The 19,487-nt window shown below is 38.3% G+C and overlaps 1 protein-coding gene across 8 annotated transcripts in view; it reads left to right on the top strand.

Moving 5' to 3' along the window:
- DLG3 (discs large MAGUK scaffold protein 3) overlaps nt 1-13,503 on the top strand; it is a 287,539-nt gene extending 274,036 nt beyond the window's left edge. For 5 of the 8 annotated variants that reach the window (XM_063432261.1, XM_063432258.1, XM_063432260.1 and 2 more), the window contains 11 exons: nt 1,320-1,434; nt 1,868-2,044; nt 2,209-2,281; nt 3,070-3,157; nt 5,621-5,662; nt 5,769-5,819; nt 6,001-6,102; nt 6,220-6,392; nt 6,525-6,634; nt 8,952-9,043; nt 10,413-13,503. In XM_063432261.1, coding sequence (XP_063288331.1) covers nt 1,320-1,434; nt 1,868-2,044; nt 2,209-2,281; nt 3,070-3,157; nt 5,621-5,662; nt 5,769-5,819; nt 6,001-6,102; nt 6,220-6,392; nt 6,525-6,634; nt 8,952-9,043; nt 10,413-10,519 — 1,130 coding nt within the window. In that variant the 3' untranslated portion in view covers nt 10,520-13,503. Of the gene's footprint in view, nt 1-1,319; nt 1,435-1,867; nt 2,045-2,208; nt 2,282-3,069; nt 3,158-4,784; nt 4,831-5,620; nt 5,663-5,768; nt 5,820-6,000; nt 6,103-6,219; nt 6,393-6,524; nt 6,635-8,951; nt 9,044-10,412 lie in introns of all 8 variants that reach the window. The other 3 variants (XM_063432262.1, XM_063432259.1, XM_063432263.1) reach the window with 1 other exon arrangement.
- Nucleotides 13,504-19,487: the final 5,984 nt, after the last annotated feature.

Below are 19,487 nucleotides of genomic sequence, written 5' to 3'. Positions count from 1 at the left end.
GCCTATCTACAGCTTACATCTTACTAGTCTACCCAGCTTTTCAGCGTGTATTGTGACTTTAAGGCACTTAGCTTAGAGCTGATGCACAGTAATGGTTTGTTTTCTTAATGTTAAATAAACCCTGTATTTAACACCTGTAGGACCAAATGCTGTGCTGTGCTTTACTTCCTGAGCTAAACTGAAATGTTCTACTTGTTTAGCTTTGGCCCTAAAATAGGTAAATGAGAGGTTCACTCCATTTTGGAATAGAATCCTTACAGAACAGGTTGTTATGACGGCAAAGACTGTCATTGATCATTAAAGAGTTAACAGATTCACAGGTGCAGCTGAAAGAGAGTTGGCTCAAAGAACATTGCTTGTGTTATGGGTGTGATGTCTCTTTAACCCCTTAAGGACACATGACGTGTGAGATGTCATGATTCCCTTTTATTCCAGAAGTTGGGTCCTTAAGGGGTTAAATTAGCTGGGTGCGCCATGTTTTTTTTTACATTTGGTTTGTATCAAATGGAAGGTTGTTTTGGCCCGGTCTGGCTTTCAATGCAATTGAGCAAAGTCTTGCATTGAATCAGTGAATCAATGCACGCGATGCACACGTCCTGAGAAGAGTATTTCCATCAGGTGTGTAGCACCGCATGTCTTGGTAAGATGGTGGCACTGGTAACCCAGAGATGTGAGGTGAATTGTTTTATTTACCTCCAGTGCTCACCGCCCTGTAATGTTTTCCAGAGTAAGTAAAAATGTATCTGCCACCAGCATTAGATGGAAGTCATCACCAAGATTGTTTGACACTTCCTGGGTGCTCCTTAATGCATGCATTCAGTGGCCCTCTAGCTCTAGAAGTCAGTCATTGTTTTTTCTTGTGTCTCTGTGACACTAGCCAGGTTTCTGAATTGTATGACTTCTGGAACCTGTCCAAAGGTAGGGGCAATTTAAACATAAGGAGTAAATATGAACCTGTAGTACTTTTATAGGAAGCTGAATATTCATATACATGTAAGATGTAAGGCCGCACATGTTTAGTGTCTGTGTGTCTCTTTAACCCCTTAAGGACACATGACGTGTGACATGTCATGATTCCCTTTTATTCCAGAAGCTTGGTCCTTAAGGGGTTAAAGGTTTAGCACACAGCCTTGCCAGCCACTGCAAGGTTTGAAATTGAGTTACAGCTTGTGCAAGAATCCACTGTCACTTGTTTATGATATGCTACAAATTCTTTCCACCCATCCCTAGTTCCCATGGAAGGGCTTGTGTTTTCTTTACTCCATTTTAAAATCTGCCTGACTCCTGACCCTCAGATTTCAATGCTTCTTATCCTACAGAATATAGTCGCTTCGAGTCAAAGATCCATGACCTCCGAGAACAGATGATGAACAGCAGTATGAGCTCTGGGTCTGGGTCCCTCCGTACCAGTGAGAAGAGGTCCCTCTATGTCAGGTATGTGTCTCTTTGTTTCCAAGTCTTATTGTTTTTGACATTTGTGTAATACAAGACACACAGAAATCTTGGTTTTATAATTTGTGCACTGAAGATTGATATTAAATAAATTCTTGGTTACATTACTATATTTATTTTAATTGTGTTAAAAAATTGTGTTAAAAAAATAAATACTTAACACAAAAAAGTCACTGCTATCTTGGGTTGTTTTATTCAGTGTAAATGTGTTTGTTTTGCTGTATTATTATTATTATTATTATTATAACTGGTTCCACCAGTTTCTTTGACACTTCTTGAGTCTCATCTACTCACTCCACCTTGGGAGGAATGTTACAAGTAAAACCCTTCACTCCCTTAGATTATAAGGGACACCTTATAAATGCCAGGAATTTCTTTTGTTTAAGTAAATTAAATTGTTTTCCTTCCTCTCTAGAGCACTATTTGATTATGATCGATCACGAGACAGTTGCCTACCTAGCCAAGGCTTGAGCTTCTCTTATGGAGATATCCTGCATGTTATCAATGCTTCTGATGATGAATGGTGGCAAGCAAGACTGGTGACACCACATGGGGAGAGTGAACAGATCGGCGTCATCCCCAGCAAGAAGCGGTGAGGAGAACACTCTGCATTTTCAATGATCTAAATCCTAATATTACCAGCAACACTTATATATCCATCTCCCAACCTCCACTGTTTTATGTTTCCCCACTCCAAACAATATAAGGGTATCTCTCGTTATCATACATATACTAAGATAACTACTTTGTTTGCAGTGTTGAGAAAAAAGAGCGAGCACGTCTGAAAACTGTCAAGTTCCATGGACGGTCAGGCATGGAGTCCAATAGGGTAGGTATACATAAGAATTGATATCTGTAGCTCGTTGGAGCCATTTGCTGTTTAAGCTTGCATTAATTACGATGGGATATTTTGTAAAGCGCAATGTCAAACTGAAAAATGTTACGGTCCCAAAATTGTGCTGTTAGCTGATTGATGCTCATGACTTTAACAAGTGGCTTGTTATGGAAATACATCTGAACCTCCCTGTTACATGTTATATCTATGTTGGGGGGGAGGGGGGCTTTCCTGTTTCCCCTCAAAGTATTCACATAAAACAAATCCTATTGAATACATTGGCCCCTAGTTTTGCTTTTGAGATTACACTTTACGCCCCAGGAACTGGCACGCCATTGGCTTGAAAGACATTGTGGCTAAATGATGTTACTTCCGTAGATAAACCTTTTCCTTGACCTGATTGGCTCCTTAAATGGGTCTATCTTTATAAATAGCCCCTACCTCATATAATGCGCAGTTTGCCAGTGACCTCCAAGAGCTGAGCACTTTTTTAACCATCTGTATTATTTGTGAATATGAAAACATGACACACTTGTTAGGAGGGGGATGTGGCATCCTGCCTCTTTTTATTTATAAAGTGCATCTCATGCCTGCCCCTCCCTTTTCAGTTCATCACATTATTCCATTATATTTTCTTTTGCATGCCTTGTAAACCCATATTTTGTGTTTTGTGTTTTTTTTTTTTTTCTCTTTTCTAAATTTCATTTCTGCATCTTCATCATCTCTATGCCATCTCCTCATATCCTGCATCCCCATTTTCTGTGTTCTCCCACAAACCACAGTCCATCAAATCCAAGCGTAAAAAGAGTTTCCGACTGTCTCGCAAGTTTCCGTTTTACAAGAGCCTTGTTCCGGAGTCTGGCACTGCACGTAAGTAAGAGGTAGAAGGTGTTTCATTCTCCTTACTGCACTATACAAGCGTGAGGGTAGAAGGAATGATTGGTATGTGAGCAGTCGATACAGAAATAGTTAATAAGTAACATTTGGTTCTACAGCATTCTAATAAATGAGCTGTGCCAGGTTTGACAGGTATTCCTGAAGCTTTGTCCCAGTAGAGTTAAAGCGGTGGCAGGTAAAGAAGGGGAATAGAGTTGTATTGCTAAAGGTTTGTGTTCGTACTAAAACAGTGGTGTTTGTTGTAAAGCCATTGGTGTTGAGAAAGAGGAGGGAGTTGTAGTGACAGAGGTTTCAGTTCGTATTTACAGTGACTCTGTCACCTCAAACTTACCTTTATTCTGTTTCTTCTTCTCTTCCTCATTCCAAATCTGTTCTTTTCTTAACTTATAAATATTTCTCTTTAAAACATAAGACAAAGTAGGGACTAGGGACTACTTTGTCTTATGTATTGTTCCTACGCTTGACAATCTTGATACCGGGTGGAGCTTAAATCATAAGGCAAGCCCAACAGCCCAACTTACTTTGTCAAGATAGTGGAGCCTGCCTTAAGTAGTCCCTACCTTGTCTTATGGTTTTAAGATCAATAGATCAGAAATTGAGAAAATAAGAACAGATTCTGATAGAGACGAGGAAACCATAGCAGAAAGGCATGGTTGAAGTGACATAGACACTTTAAATAAAAACTTGTTCTGTAGCTGGAGTGGACGATTAATAAAGTGATAGATGTGGGAATAGTTGCAATGGCAGAGCTCTGCGTTGAATGGGGTTTACACAGATTATGAAGATAACCGCTGTGAGTAGGATCTGTCATGTCTACTTGATCAGATGGCCATTGTCTCTCTTAACCCCTTAAAGAGGAACAGTCACTAGATTTTTCTTTATAATTAATTGGCATTTCTGTGTTGATGCCCAAGCACACTTGAGCGTGCCTGAAGCATCATGGGGAAAGTCCACAATGCAAAAGTGCAAAGGTGGTAAGTGGATTTTTCACTGTCGACTGCTTTATTACAGAACTCACTGGGGTGAGCGAAGAAAACACCTGTCGCCTCCAGAGAAGTGACCATTCTTTAACAAACTATGTCAGTCTGTGCCGTATGGTTGGATTGCAAAATGTTCATGAAGTGGTTTCTTTTCACTTGATTGTGTTTCCTGTAGTACATAGTTATACAGACAGTGCTCTGCTGTGACCATCTGTTCTTGCAGTAATATTTTTATATTTTAGGAGTTAAGGCTTGGCTTAGTACTGTGTTCTAGATCTAGCTGGTATCTGTGCAGAAAAGTTTGGGTCACTCTCAGTTAAAGGGTTACTTTTTGTCTTGTATGGCAAACAGTCAGTTTCCTTGTCCTTGTCAGTGTGATTTATTTCATCTACCAGGTTCCTTGGTCCAAAAAATAGACACCTGTAACTTTATTAATTTGTTTTCATCCACCCATCCTCTATCTTCCTTCCTATATGTGTATCACATGAGACGTTGGTACTGATTCCTAGTATCTTTTGTGCATGGTGACTGTTCTTACGGGCTCTTTCCTAGTGCTTTCTCTCTTGCAGGCTATCTCTCACTTTCTCTGTCTCTCCTCTCTCCTATCTCTGTAATATCAGGACTTCCCTGGCTTAAGTGACGATTATTATGGATCAAAGAGTCTGAGTAAGTCTCTCAGTGTGAGGGGTGTCTGCATGGGAATCCATCCTATAAAATATTAGATTGGGTGGCTTGGGGTGCATTGTAAAATGTAAGTACATAATGCCAGGGAATACATTCCACAAATAAGAACCTAATTAACAGTAAATAATAATAAAATAAATAAATAGATTCTATACACATATAGTTGCATGGCTTGACATGTATTTTGATGTATACATTTCGACTAGCGATAGAGGTCTTAACATGACCCGTAGTGGCTTGATAAGAGTTTGAAGTAATCATCAGTTTGTCAGTGATGCATAATTGGTGAGTTAGCACTTTTAGAAGGCTAATTAGATACATATTGAAATTTATTACTTGGTGAAAGTGAGTGGGTTTTTCTTTTTGCTTTGTTTATTCTTGGAAGTTTGAGCATTGAAACGTCTATCAAACCAGCATTTTTTTTTTTCTTCTTTCTTTTATTGAAGTGTAAGTTTAGTCTTTTAGTCAATTTTTAATTACACTTTTTAGGGTTGGATCCTACTTTCTTTGTGAATGTTTTGCATATGCCACATATCTGATAAAAACACGCCCTCTTACACACAAGCAGTCTAAGGAGAGATGGTAGATTACAGATTTAATACAAGGCAGAGAGCCAGGATGCTGATATCCAGTCTCGATCTTCCCTTTATCTGGCTGTGATTCTTCCCAACCTACCTTCTGTGTGTGTGCAGTGTTTCCCCTGGGTGCTGTGTGTGTGTGTGTGTGTGCGCGCGCGCGCCTTGCCCTGGCTGACGATAACTCTATTTTGCAGAGGCTGTGACATCAAACACAAGTGACAGTGAAAGCAGCTCCAGTAAGTGTTCTACTCTGATGAACTGCTCCAATTCTCATATTCTGTTAGTAAATCTTGAATTCACTTCAATCATGTAATATTCAATATTTTTCCCTTGCTTTCACAGAGGGACAGGAAGATACTATTTTATCATATGAACCTGTGACTCGGCAAGAGAGTAAGTAGGAAGCTTACATTTACCAATGACCTACAGCCTGTACCTTTGGAGCATAATGGTTTAACTCTCAGCAAGTGAGATTATATGGGCATTGGGAGTTTCGCTATTTTTATGCTACATTGAAGGGACATTTTGCAGATTGGTCTTTTTTAATTTTGAATTTGTAATTTCTCTTTCCTAGTTCACTACACGCGACCAGTCATCATTTTGGGCCCACTTAAAGACAGAGTTAATGATGACCTCATCTCTGAATTTCCACATAAATTTGGCTCTTGTGTGCCACGTAAGTATTGCCTAATTTGCATTTGACCATTTTTACATCTCACACCTCGGTACCTATTATACGAGCTACGAGGTACCTATAATACGAGATGACTAAATGTCTTGCATCTCATGGCAGACACTACACGGCCGAGGAGAGAGACAGAGCTCGATGGGCAAGACTATCATTTTGTGGCCTCAAGGGAGCAGATGGAGAAAGACATCCAAGAAAATAAATTTATAGAGGCTGGTCAATTCAATGACAACCTGTATGGGACCAGTGTCCAGTCTGTGCGCGCAGTGGCTGAAAGGGTGAGTTTGTGCACAGTTGGGAAAGAATCTCTTAATGCGGAATTAGTAATGCTTACTGTCTTTCTTTTCTTCTGCGAATGTGTGTGATCACATTCTAATTTCTGTTTAATATCTTTTTTTTTTTTTTCTCAGGGCAAACACTGCATTCTTGATGTGTCTGGAAATGCAATCAAACGACTGCAACAAGCACAACTCTTCCCCATTGCTATTTTTATCAAACCAAAATCTGTAGAAGCGCTTATGTAAGTGTGGAATGATGTTTTATTTTACATTTTAAAGATATACTGTGACTCATAAAGGCTTGCTAAAAGTACAAGGATAGACTGTTTATTGTGCATGAAATAAGCGTACAAAAGGGGTCTAGGGGTGTGTAAACCTCTCAGTAAGGCAAGTAAATGTACACATTGTGGTTTTATTTAAACCATTTAATTGTGCCTTTATACAATGAACATATAACACATCTGCAACAGGTATGTCAGCCCTGCCACCACAAAATGTTCAATTGGGAAGTGCCACATTTTAGATTTTAATTACCGTATATACTCGAGTATAAGTCGACCCGAAAATAAGCCGAGGCCTCTAACCTTGGCACAAAAAACTGGGAAAAGTATAAGCCGAGGGTGGGTAATGCAGCAGCTACTGGTAAATTTCTAAATAAAATTAGATCCCAATAAAATTACATTAATCAAATATTTATTTATAGTGTGTGTGTATATAATAAATGCAGTGTGTGTGTGTGTGTTTGTGTAGTGTGTGTGTGTATATAATAAATGCAGTGTGTGTGTGTTTGTGTAGTGTGTGTGTGTGTATATAATGAATGCAGTGTGTGTGTGTGTTTGTGTAGTGTGTGTATATAATGAATGCAGTGTGTGTTTGTGTAGTGTGTGTATATAATGAATGCAGTGTGTGTATATAATGAATGCAGTGTGTGTGTGTGTGTGTGTTTGTGTAGTGTGTATATAATGAATGCAGTGTGTGTTTGTGTAGTGTGTGTGTATATAATGAATGCAGTGTGTGTGTGTTTGTGTAGTGTGTGTATATAATGAATGCAGTGTGTGTGTGTGTATATAATGTGTAGTGTGTGTGTGTGTGTGTGTAAACTGGGTCGGGGGAGGGCATTTTTATTATTTTAATATTATGTTTTAAATATTTATATATTTATTATTATAATTTAATATTATTTCTTATTATTTTAATATTTATTTTTTTGTCCCCCCTCCCTGCTTGTTGCTTGGCCAGGGAGGAGGCTATGTAAATCCCTGGTGGTCCAGTGGTGTGTACTATGCGGGGGGAGGGCGAGAGCGAGCTGTTACTTACCTTTGTAGCAGCTCCGGTCAGCTCCATGCAGGTCCCAGTGTAAGTCTCACGGTCTGCGTGCCGCGTGGAGTGTTGCCACGGTAACACTCTGATGGCCGCGGGTGTCGCGAGACTTACACGGGGAGCTGACCGGAGCTGCTACAAAGGTAAGTAAGAGCTCGTGGCCAGCCCCCAACAGGACCGCCGGGTTTGTAATGAGCCCGGCGGTCCTGGTCTGTATTATGGCAATGTAAGTTGCCGTAATACAGACCTTGACTCGAATATAAGCCGAGTGGGGCTTTTTCAGCACAAAAAATGCTTATACTCCAGTATATACAGTAACTTTTATTCTATATATTTAACAAGTGTTTTTGAGGTCTGCAATATAAATGAATTGCAGAACTCCACACCGCTGTATTTGCGTCTAGCGTGGAATTGAATGACTCCATCTTAACTCCCTTTTAATCGTTACTATAAGCGTTACCATACCTCTCATCCGGTATGTGGTGGTGAAGAAACGGAAACATTGGTTCTATTTCTCCCAAGCAATGTGTATCCTGGCTGTGTTATGGGCTGGACCAGATTGAGATGCTAAATCTGTAATACACATTAAAGAGAACGCGGAGCATCATGAGAGGGAAAAAAATAAAATCTCTAACTCAATTTATAGGTGATTTTCAATGCTTTATTCAATGATGTTAATATGCAACACAATGAAGATAAAACCAGCCAAAATTCAAAAGAAATGAAATTTGTGATGCACAATCAGCTTTACTATGGCTTACTGAGACAGATGAATTGTATCTATCTGCCTCATTTAGAAACCGTAGCTTCTGTTGTAAATGGCACTCCTTATTCCTTTGGTGTGGTCTGGTTTTGGTCTGACGTTAAGTCAATAACCTGTGAATTGAATGAGCTCTGTTTGTAGTAACACATCTTTACCGTCTAGAGCAGGCCTGGACAAATGAAAGATTCCTGGATGCTGTGGAACTACAACTGCCATGATGCTCTGCCAAACATTTGGCAAAACATGTGCCCTACCCCTGGTCTAGCGTGTAGTAGTGAGCATCACTCTGGAGCACATATTCTGCACCAGAAACTGATTGCTAGTGCTGTGGGTTTTTTTAATGCTTAGGAACTACACAAGAAGATTAGCCTGTGTAACCAGTTGGCAATGTTTTCTTTGTTTACCATGTTGCTAGAGACCTCAAGAAAAGTCAGGAAATATTTTAATTTTTTAACCTTTCACTATTGGATCTGCAGGGAAATGAACCGAAGGCAAACATTTGAGCAGGCCCATAAAATGTTTGATAAAGCTACCAAACTGGAGCAGGAGTTTGGAGAATTTTTCACAGGTAAGGGGTACCCCCCGTACTTTACTTAGCAAGAGCTGCTAAATAACATATTCCATTTTATTTGATTCACTTGTGTGTTGAAATAAAGATAACTTGTGTTTACAAGAGAGGTTTCATGTGTAAATGAATAAGGAAATGCTAGGTTAGTGGAGGGGAAGAAGTTTGCTGTTTAGTGAAACGTCTTTGAAGTCAAAAGAATTTGCATTTAAATATATTCATAGCAAACAAATTTATATATTTGTGTACATGTTATAATATAAAGAGTATTTCGATGTTTCCTATATGGGTTGGTAAATATTACTGAGCTCTCCTCATGTAGGGTATTTTGGGGGTTCGGAAATTCAAATTGTCCGACAAAAGAATATATGTTTGTATGTAAAGCACACGTGTATTTGACATGTTAAAGCACTTTTTACTTAAGCACTATACTGTCAATAGTTGCATTTTTGGTAGACATGTAGTTGTAGAACTGCTCTGCTCGTGGTGCTGTCAGTTACACTGGTCATCCAAAATGGCCCAATCCACCTCATTTTAGAAAACAATGATCCTTTGTTTGTGCCAGCAAAATAGGTGGTGATATGCATTCACATGGTCTTTATGAATCTTGGTGCTCAAGGTTAATCAAAAAGATTAACCCGCACACTCTGTACATGTGATGGGAAAAGCCAAAGTAAGCCCCTCGTTGCATTGATACATGTAAGTGAAAAGTTTCCTGTGGTTATCATTGCGGCCATTCGAGTACTCTGCTTCTCCTTCTCATGCAGTGTGTGGCTATTTATTGTACATCAGGCTTGATCTAGACTTTTTTGGGTTGAAGCACAAAAATGAGTACGAGCTGCTAAACTGAGTGAGCAATTTTGTTTTTATTTCCATGTTTAATATTGTGGGTGTTGGCAGCACCCTGCCTTGCAAGCACCCTCCCAAATACAGTTTCTGTTTTATGGGTGCATACTCACTTTTCCAGTTTGTGTTAAAAAAAATATAATTATAATAATCCCAAGCAGAGAATGCTTGTTTACAAAGTGATTAGAAAAACGTGTTTTAAGCTATTATTGAAGTGTTAGCCATTTCTGCTCTTGTGTTAAAAAAAAAAAAAAAAAAAAACCTCCATACCTGTTGGACACCTTCTGGACTCCCTGGCTCTGCCTAATTTGTACTAACGTAGTTAAACCTTTGATAAACGTTCCCAGGATTTAACTAGCTCTACATATGACGTTTTGCTTATGGGGCAGTCTATCACCCACAATTTTTTTTAATATGGGGCAGAGAAAGGTTCTGGGTGGTGTTGTCTATCACCGTCTAGAAATACATGATATTCTGTATTTATTTTATTGTATATTTAATATTAATGCCTCTCTCTTTTCCATAGCCATCGTACAGGGGGAATCATTGGAAGAAATTTATAATAAGATTAAGCAAATAATTGAAGATCATTCTGGACATCACATCTGGGTACCATCCCCCGAAAAACTTTAAACCTTTATTGAACAGATATTGGATAACTAGCCCCCACCATCCTACACTACCCGAACCCTAAGGAATTGGATGGGGTTCTGTGTGAATTTGTCTGCCCTCGAACACAGGAGTTTCCATCCCAACTTGGGGTGCCCCTGGACTCCATTGGCTTTTGGAATCTCCTATTTGTTTGAAGCTATACTGAACCCATTGTGAATGTTCTGGGGGCAACAGGAAATCTCTGCTCTCCTTCCATGCATGGAGGGGAAAGAACAGACTTTGAACATTTTAGTTTTAAAAATGCAAAAAAGGGAAAAAGCGCAAGAAGAGTCAGTGATCTCCCATTTCCCCATTTCGAAAACTAGCCCCTCCTCTACCACAAACCCTCACCCCTGCTGGGTTGGAAGAAGGCATATTTATATACATATAAATATATATATAATGTGTGTATGTGTGTGCGTGTGTATGTGTGTGTATATATAATTTATATATGATTATATATATTATATATATTTTGGCTGTGATGGGATATTGGTCCCTGCTATTCTATTGTTTTGTAAGGGATTTTTTTATTTTTAATTTTTTTTTTGTGTGATTTGGTAGAGTTTCAGACTCTGCCCTGTAGTATACTGCCTGCCTGCCATGGCTGGAATTAATCGATCTGGGTTAGCGGTGAAGTTAAGTCTGTTTTTTTTCAAAGGGTTTGAACCAGACAGCACCAGACTTATGGGAGAGTGTGGAGCAGGGATCATGCTGTCTGCTGCTTGTCATGTCCCAAGAAGTTCAATGTGTGTCCTTGGTAGGCTGGACTTCACAGAAGACTGAAAACTGACACAATGTGCATTATATTTAGGAACTATGATTTTAAACTTAAAAGTTGGCAGGTGTGAACAAAGAGGATTCAAGATGGTTCTTCTGTATGCTGTGCATCTGCTGGATGGAAATGGGCTTTTAAACTGACATGACTCAAAGTAAAAAAAAAAAAAAAAGAAACTTTTCAAGGAAACGTTTTTATCCTGAAATGATTCCCATATTCAGGGCTTCTAGCAGAAAAATGCTTTGACAAGCTGTGATCAGATAGTACCCATGTGGCTGCTATTATTCGCTCCTCAGATACCTGCGACTTACTGTTGCAGTGCTGGTTTTTAGACCTTTGCCCATAGGTCAGGACCAGATTGCGTTAAAATTGTTTTTAATGGTTGGAGAGCTTTTACCATTCTTTTTTCCATTGTGTGGTTTTTGGGAGTTCCCCTTTTTGGCTTTTGCACGTGGTTTTTAATAAGGGGTGCATGGACACGCTTCCTTTTCTGTTGGTCACTCAATGAACCTCAGGACCAGAGAAGGTGTCTCTGTTCCAAAGGCAGACTGGCTGCCCTCAACAAGAAGCCAAAATATGTCGAATGAGGTACAAAGACTGTTTGAGGCAGAGTAGGGTTATCATGCCAATGGGTCTGGCTTTTTAAAAAAAAAAAAAATATGCCATAAGGCATTCCTTAACTTTTATTTTTCTTTATATTGAACCAATCATGATGTGTTGAAGTTTGAGCATTTTTTCATGGTACCTTCTATTTTAACTGAACGGGTATAAAGTCCATTATCATAATTTTTGTTCTTAGTTTTTCTTTTAATCCTTCTTATCTTCGTTAGATTCTGCCATTTAAGAATACAACTGAATATTTGTGATCCTGGAAGGAGAATAGATATGGAAAGAAAAAAAGTCATAGTTTAGGAAGCAAAAGGCCTTTCGTTTCCCTTCCTTATTTCATTGAGCTCCTCTCCTAACTTTTATTTACCTGCACTATATATCTGTAAGTGAAAATCTTGCTGGTTATTATTTTATCACCTCCTTTTAAGTCTGTTCTAAGCTGCTGTGTTTTCTGAAAGTCGTTGTAAAACTGAAATTAAACTCAAAGGGCTTCATGTAATCTGTCGGAGGAGGCCAGTGGCAGTGTGGTACAGTTTGTAGATGGATCTGCCAGCTCAGGTCTTACATTTACGAGTATCATCCCATGCATGTAAAGTTAGAGGTCTGCAGTTACACTAGGAAGTAACGGCAAGTGAGACGGTGCCTCTATATAACTGAGCATATTTGGAAACTCATAACTGTTGGAAAAACACACAAAATGTTATGTTTGACTTTAATGTCAACATTTTATGAAAACCTGTCCACTTCTGTTAATGATAAGCATTGTTTTTTGCTGGATAATATTATTACAGATACTCAAGTGAAACCTAGTCTCTAGTAGGCCATCATTTGTATGGCCCTGCGGACGGGAGCTGCTCAAATCTTAGTGGAGGAAAAATTTCCACTTTGAAGCTCAGTGGCATTTTTAACGCTCAGGGTCCCTTCCACGTGAGAAGGATCTCTTCTACATACATGGTATAGACACTGCAGGAACAAAACACTGTTTAAACCATCCCTACTTTGTTGGAGGTGTAAACCAGCTGGTATTTCTGGTTTGTTCTGTGCAGTCAAATGTCAGAAGTGTAGGGCTGTTCACTTTAGGGCTATGTATTTGTTGCTTGCTATAGGTGATCCTGAATTTTATCATGGTGATTGGGGGGCTGATGGAGGTGAAAGAAGCTTTGAGAAAAATTTCCATATGGCTTCAAAGTAGAACTTCATATACTGCTGCCATGGTGGGAGATATACAAAGCTTCTCTCTTCTTGTGTAAATCCATTTTTGGCTAACTACTCCCCAACTGCTCTGTGCCTAGCCATTTCAATTAGCTGTGATGGGGCAGAGCACATTAAGGTACAAGATGTATTGTGTAGTGAGATACGAGGCAGGCGGGGTGGCTGGTACAAATGTGTGGTTGTACGACCCTTTTTATATATATATATTCTCTATCCCCATCGCTCTCTCTTCCCCACCCTTCCTTCCCTCAAGTGTAATTTACAGCAAAGCAGAAATGAAATGGAATCAGATTGTTTAAAGAAATGCTGGTAAACCCAGGAGGCACATATATTTTTTAATAAACGGAGTTGCAATGAGTTCAGACAATTCTCTGTTGCATGTTCTTTGCTGTCATTAATACTTGCTGGCAATTGATACCTGTTGGTTTGTTTCAAAACGATTTGCAAATGGTACGAAGCTGCAGAAACATACTTTTTTAACAGTACTGGTGCATTGGCCATGAACTTGTGACGTTAACAGGTTTGTAGCGTAGTGCACAAACCCAGTGTTGGAGTTAATTTGGAATTCATACAACTACATCAGGATTCATCCTATAAGAGAGAATGCATGTCCTTTTCCACAGTGCCCACTCTTCCTAGCTGTTTGCTAAGCCATCAGGCAAAAGAGTTAATCCACCTGACTTTTTAAATAAAGACAAATTCAACATCTAAACAAGTTGGTAGGCAGCTACCAATCAAGGGTCAAAACGAAAGATTAAGGATTTTATTTCACTACAATTTCTGCTTTGTGAATAAACCTTGGATACTTCAGTTGCTTGAAGATCTTTGGAATTATCTGCATTAGATGGAAAAACACACATCGATTTGCACTGACGCCAAGTGCGGCTTGGATGATACTGTCCAAGTGTCAGCCATATATCTTTCTAATATGCTCCTAGTTAAAGGAACATCAAATATTGGAATACACAGGCCTTTCACAATACTACGACTCCTATGGTGCCTTGCACTGGGACGGCAGCAATTCACATCAATGTATCAATACAAACTAAACCGTACAGGCACTCACAAGCTGTACAAAATGCAGACTTTAAGTAAACTGTAAATCAATGCATATCTTCTGAACACAAAATGATTTATTGAAATACTGAATTCAGATCTTTTTGATATTTAATAAGGAAATGAGCAATTAGTATTTTTTTTTACATTCATCACTTTCGGTGTCACGATTGTAAGTGTTCATTTGTCATTTATTATAGGATAATTAATCATTGATTTTATTTTGTGTAATTGTTTGCGTGAGTTTTATTGCTTCAGAACGGCACTGGCAGAGAGACAAAACGTTGTCATTTCGGTCTAATTAAAGTCTGCATTGTGGACAAGCTGCATTTTTGTCTGTTTTGGTACCTAGTTAAAGAAACCGTCTGGGCATCAGCACAAATTATCTCCTGGTTAAGCGTGTTTGGTTTTGTCGTAATATTTGTGCTGTATTTTTCTACACATTTAAAAAGAAAAAAAATAGTTTTGTGGCTATGAAATACTATACAGAGGACAGTGATTGGCTGTGTGGTGGAGTGATGTCAGTGACTCATCTAAAACTGATCTCTCATTGGCTGAGCTGAATGCTTGCTTGCATTATGGTCAGAAGAGGTGGTGTGGCTGAAGGAACCTGAAAATCCTTTTTTTTAAATTTTTTTTTATTTGATGTGGAGCAAAATACAGCTACCAAATACAGTCAGTCAAGACATGTGTTGTGCTGATGCCCAGAGGGTTCTTTTATATTTTTTATTATTAGCATTTCGTAGTGCCAACTTATTTTGCAGCAAAGCTAATACATATGTTATGTAAAGTTTGATTTCTACTATGGAGGGTTACTCGCCGAACAATACCTGGTCGCATAATGAAAACAGAATCTGCAAAATCTCTAAAAATGACCAGATTGTCTGGAAATTTGTAATTTTGATTTTCAGGTCTGCACAATGTACTATTTAACGAATAAACACCCTAAACCATGATTTGCAATCTAAAAGTCCTAGTAAGACCTGGTAAATTATTTTGTACATTAAAAACAAAAAACTATTTCAGACAAAAGTGCCAACTGTGATCTCTTAGGATTGATGACGTATAATAGCAATTTATTACATGAGACACATGCCACTTATTTAGCACTAAGCAAAGATAAATACCAAAAGGCGCCTTCTTTAAAATAGGTGTCACGCTCATACAGCTGTGGTAGAGTGTTCTGAGTTTTTCAACCAATCGTCTTCAAAGGTAAAATGTTTAAGTTGTATAACTGTGAACTCTGAAACCAAGTGTTCACCAGCAATGCTACAAACGACCTGCTCTAGTATTAATAAGGAAAACCAAACCACCTTGTGTGTAAACAGTGAAAACCGTTTATATTGAATGAGATTGTTCACAGTTACGGAACAGTCACAAACATGTGAGCCACTTTATATGTCTCTGAATACACAATGTAGAACCCTTTGGAGTTTGGCTATTTCAGCTGCAGACCATAGATACAATAGCGGTGTACCTGTGGCTCATTACACTCAGAGATGTGTAATGGTGTGAGGAAAGGTTTTTGTTTGTTTTTTATTGGGAATTCACCAGGTAAATGCAAATGCTTGCCAAAATGTTATTTATACCTAATTCTAGGTGCTGGGAAGCCGTAGACTCATCCAATGCTGTTCCCACATAGAGGATAACCCGACTACAAACTGGGGCCCCTTCCAGTAAATGTGACTGAATTCGGGGAGTTATACCTTTGCAAGGCTGTTAAGCTTTTCGTATGCAGGTTCTTTAGCCAGGTTTGCTACTTAACCTCCACATAGCTACCACATGCAGCCATGCCTTTCACAGCCCAAAGACACTGATGGAGACTTGTAAATATATTCTCATCTAAAAAGTGGTCTAAAGTACTGAAAGTGGAAGCAGCAGGCTCATCTCCACTTATACATTTTTGGAAAACAGTTTAGAACAGACACTTTGAGAAATCACCTCTGATGGTTGTAGTAGATTCAATTAAAGGAACACTATAGTCACCTAAATTACTTTAGCTAAATAAAGCAGTTTTAGTGTATAGATCATTCCCCTGCAATTTCACTGCTAAATTCACTGTCATTTAGGAGTTAAATCACTTTGTTTCTGTTTATGCAGCCCTAGCTCCCCTGGCTATGACTGACAGAGCCTGCATGGAAAAAAAAAAACTGGTTTCATTTTCAAACAGATGTAATTTACCTTAACTAATTGTATCTCAATCTCTAAATTGAACTTTAATCACATACAGGAGGCTCTTGCAGGGTCAAGCAAGCTATTAACATAGCAGGGGATAAGAAAATCTTAATTAAACAGAACTTGCAATAAAGAAAGCCTAAATAGGGCTCTCTTTACAGGAAGTGTTTATGGAAGGCTGTGCAAGTCACATGCAGGGAGGTGTGACTAGGGTTCATAAACAAAGGGATTTAACTCCTAAATGGCAGAGGATTGAGCAGTGAGGCTGCAAGGGCATGTTCTATACACCAAAACTTAAGCTAAAGTTGTTCAGGTGACTATAGTGTCCCTTTAAAATGAGAGAGAGCAAGTGTGTGTGTGTGTTTTTGAGTCTGGCTAAAAGTATCTATCTGGTGAGGCTTCATGTAAATGTAATAGTTATAGGCTAGGAAGGTGAAAAGTGAGAGAGAAAAAGCTGTCTTGGAAAAAGACCTTAACGTTGAATTGTACGTTGGTCAACAAAAGGCTGGGGAGTGCTGCTATTAACAATTATAGGTGTGTATATATAGCACCAACTAACTGCAGCACTGTAAAATAAGTAAAACCAGGCAAACCATTAAGTCTAACAAAACACATTTGACATACGGGAACAGTAAGTGAGCCCTGCCAGAACGTACAATCTAGTGAGATTTGTTTCATGAAAACATCCACTCTGACAGGGTTATTCACTACAGCGAGAACTACAGGGAATTCAAAGTGAAATTCCACTTTAAGGTTAAAATAGCCAAGCTGGAACCATTCTCCAAGTCTGCTCTGCTTTCACTTAAGAAACTTTGGCCTTAAATTTTAAACTAATTACCCATATACCTTTCACCTTCAGCATGCCTTACAAACAATGTGAAAGAAAATCTACTTTACCCTATTGAGCGGAGGAGGTGCTGAGCCTTTCATTTCACAACAGGCCTTAACGAACTGCTTTATGACAAAATGGAAGTCTATAATCATTAATGTGTAGAAAATAAAGTGCACATATCACCCAACCTTACAATGAACTGAAATATAACATATGTTATATATATGTGCAACCTGGCACCTAACAATACAAATTCAAATTATTTGCATTTTTCACTCAAATGTAGTAATTTCTGCTCACGTATACAGCCATACTTTATGTACACTTCAAAATGCAAAGAGCAGATGTGATTCCTAGAAAACCAAACATGTTTGTCTCCACTTTGAAGAAATCCTGTAAGTGCAGAATGTATAGGCTATATCGTTTATAATATTGGAAGTGATCAAGACTCCAAACAAGGTACTCCTTGAAGAAGATTGCCAAAATAATAGGCACTTATTGAGCACAATGGGAATCAGTTTGCATAGACTCCAGCGTTTCCCATTCAGCACGTCGTGCCCTTAGCATATCCTCATTAATTACACCAGCGTAATGCTGGCAAGGACCAAGCCACACAACCACAGGGACAATGCAAACACTGGTGATCACCTTATTACTATGCGTTAAGTAGGACTGCTTCTGCTTCAACAGGGAATACTGGTGATCACCAATAGTAACTATATATATATATATATATATATCTATCTCCACATATACCCATAAGTGTTTAATTTCTTAATTGTTAACGTTTCTTCTAACTTATCATTTCCCCCAGGAATTTGACTTCATTACTGTGTATTAGCTAAAAACACTGTATGCAGGCATTATTATTATTATCGCCGTTTATATAGCACCAACAGATTCCATAGCGCTTTACAATATTATGAGAGGGGGGATTTAACTATAAATAGGACATTTACAAAAAAACTTACAGGAACGATAGGTTGAAGAGGACCCTGCTCAAACGAGCTTACAGTCTATAGGAGATGGGGTATAAAACACATTAGGACAGGAAATAGCAATCAAATAAAGGTGGGAGTGAAGCAGAGCTGGAGGAGAGAGTAAAGTGCTGCCCTTTAGGAGAGAGCAAGAGACCGGTATGTAAGGTAGAGCTTACTCTGGGAGGCCATAAGCTTTCCTAAAGAGATGGGTTTTAAGGCACTTCTTAAACGATTGAAGACTAAGGGAGAGTCTGATGGGAGAAGTCCTGCAAGCGTGAGTTAGCCGTACGGGTGCAAGCAGCAGACAGGAGAAGGCCATGGGCAGAGCAGAGAAACCGAGAAGGGACATACCTATGGATCTGTCAAGAAATATGAAGGGCTAGGCATAGAGAGGAAACTAATTTTAAAAAAGGTAAACTTTAAAACTATTCCTAATCTATATTTTGAAAGTTAAATGGCTTGTAAAAAATAGATATTTTTCTATCGCAATTTATTCTTTAGAAGACTATGGCTATAACATTAAAATTGTTTTCTTTTTTTTTAAACTTTAAAAACAATTAAACTTTATTACATTTGAAAAAAATATATTGTGATTTCATTTTTTTTAAACAAAGGATTATACGTCTGCTATGATAAAATATTTTAGACATCCAAAAAGGAGGAAATATTTTCATATTTTTCATTTTATATTTACTCTTTCAATTTGATATATTCTTACATGATAAATGCTAAGTTTATTTTATATTATAAAATAGAATAAATGTTTATTTTATAAAGATCTATATTCTTAATTGATAAATGCTAATGTCATATTACAATATTTAAAAAAACTTTAATAAAAAAAAAAAAACTCTTGATAAATAAATCCTTTTGAAATTATTATATATCAGAACCTCCTTATATAGTCTATTATAAAGTAGGGGACAAAAACAGGGCACAAAAATGCAATGCATATGCTGCAAGCCAGGTTTAAAAGATTACGTGCCACTGGAGGCCCATGGCACACTCACCAGGGATGAATTCTCACTCACAAAGGCTTGTGGACAGTGGTAATGTGGAGTCCTGCTCATAATCACAACAATTCTGCCTTTAGTTCCTGGTTCCAATGAGGAAACAAACTGTGCTTATTCTAACTCTAATTCTAATTCTAACTAGCTTATTCTAACTCTATTCTAACTCTAACTTTAATTTTTGTATTATTAAGTCACAATGGACTGATTCTCAGAGCTTCTTTAAACTAAAGTTATGTTCTGCACACACACTGACAGCTGTTAATCACTATGCAATGTTACAGCATGCTATTCCATA

The sequence above is a fragment of the Pelobates fuscus genome, chromosome 9 (genome assembly GCF_036172605.1).
Source record: "Pelobates fuscus isolate aPelFus1 chromosome 9, aPelFus1.pri, whole genome shotgun sequence".
NCBI classification, from domain to species: Eukaryota; Metazoa; Chordata; class Amphibia; order Anura; family Pelobatidae; genus Pelobates; species Pelobates fuscus.
The sequence above is the reverse complement of the archived record's forward strand: the minus strand, read 5'-3'. Positions and strand labels throughout refer to the sequence as shown.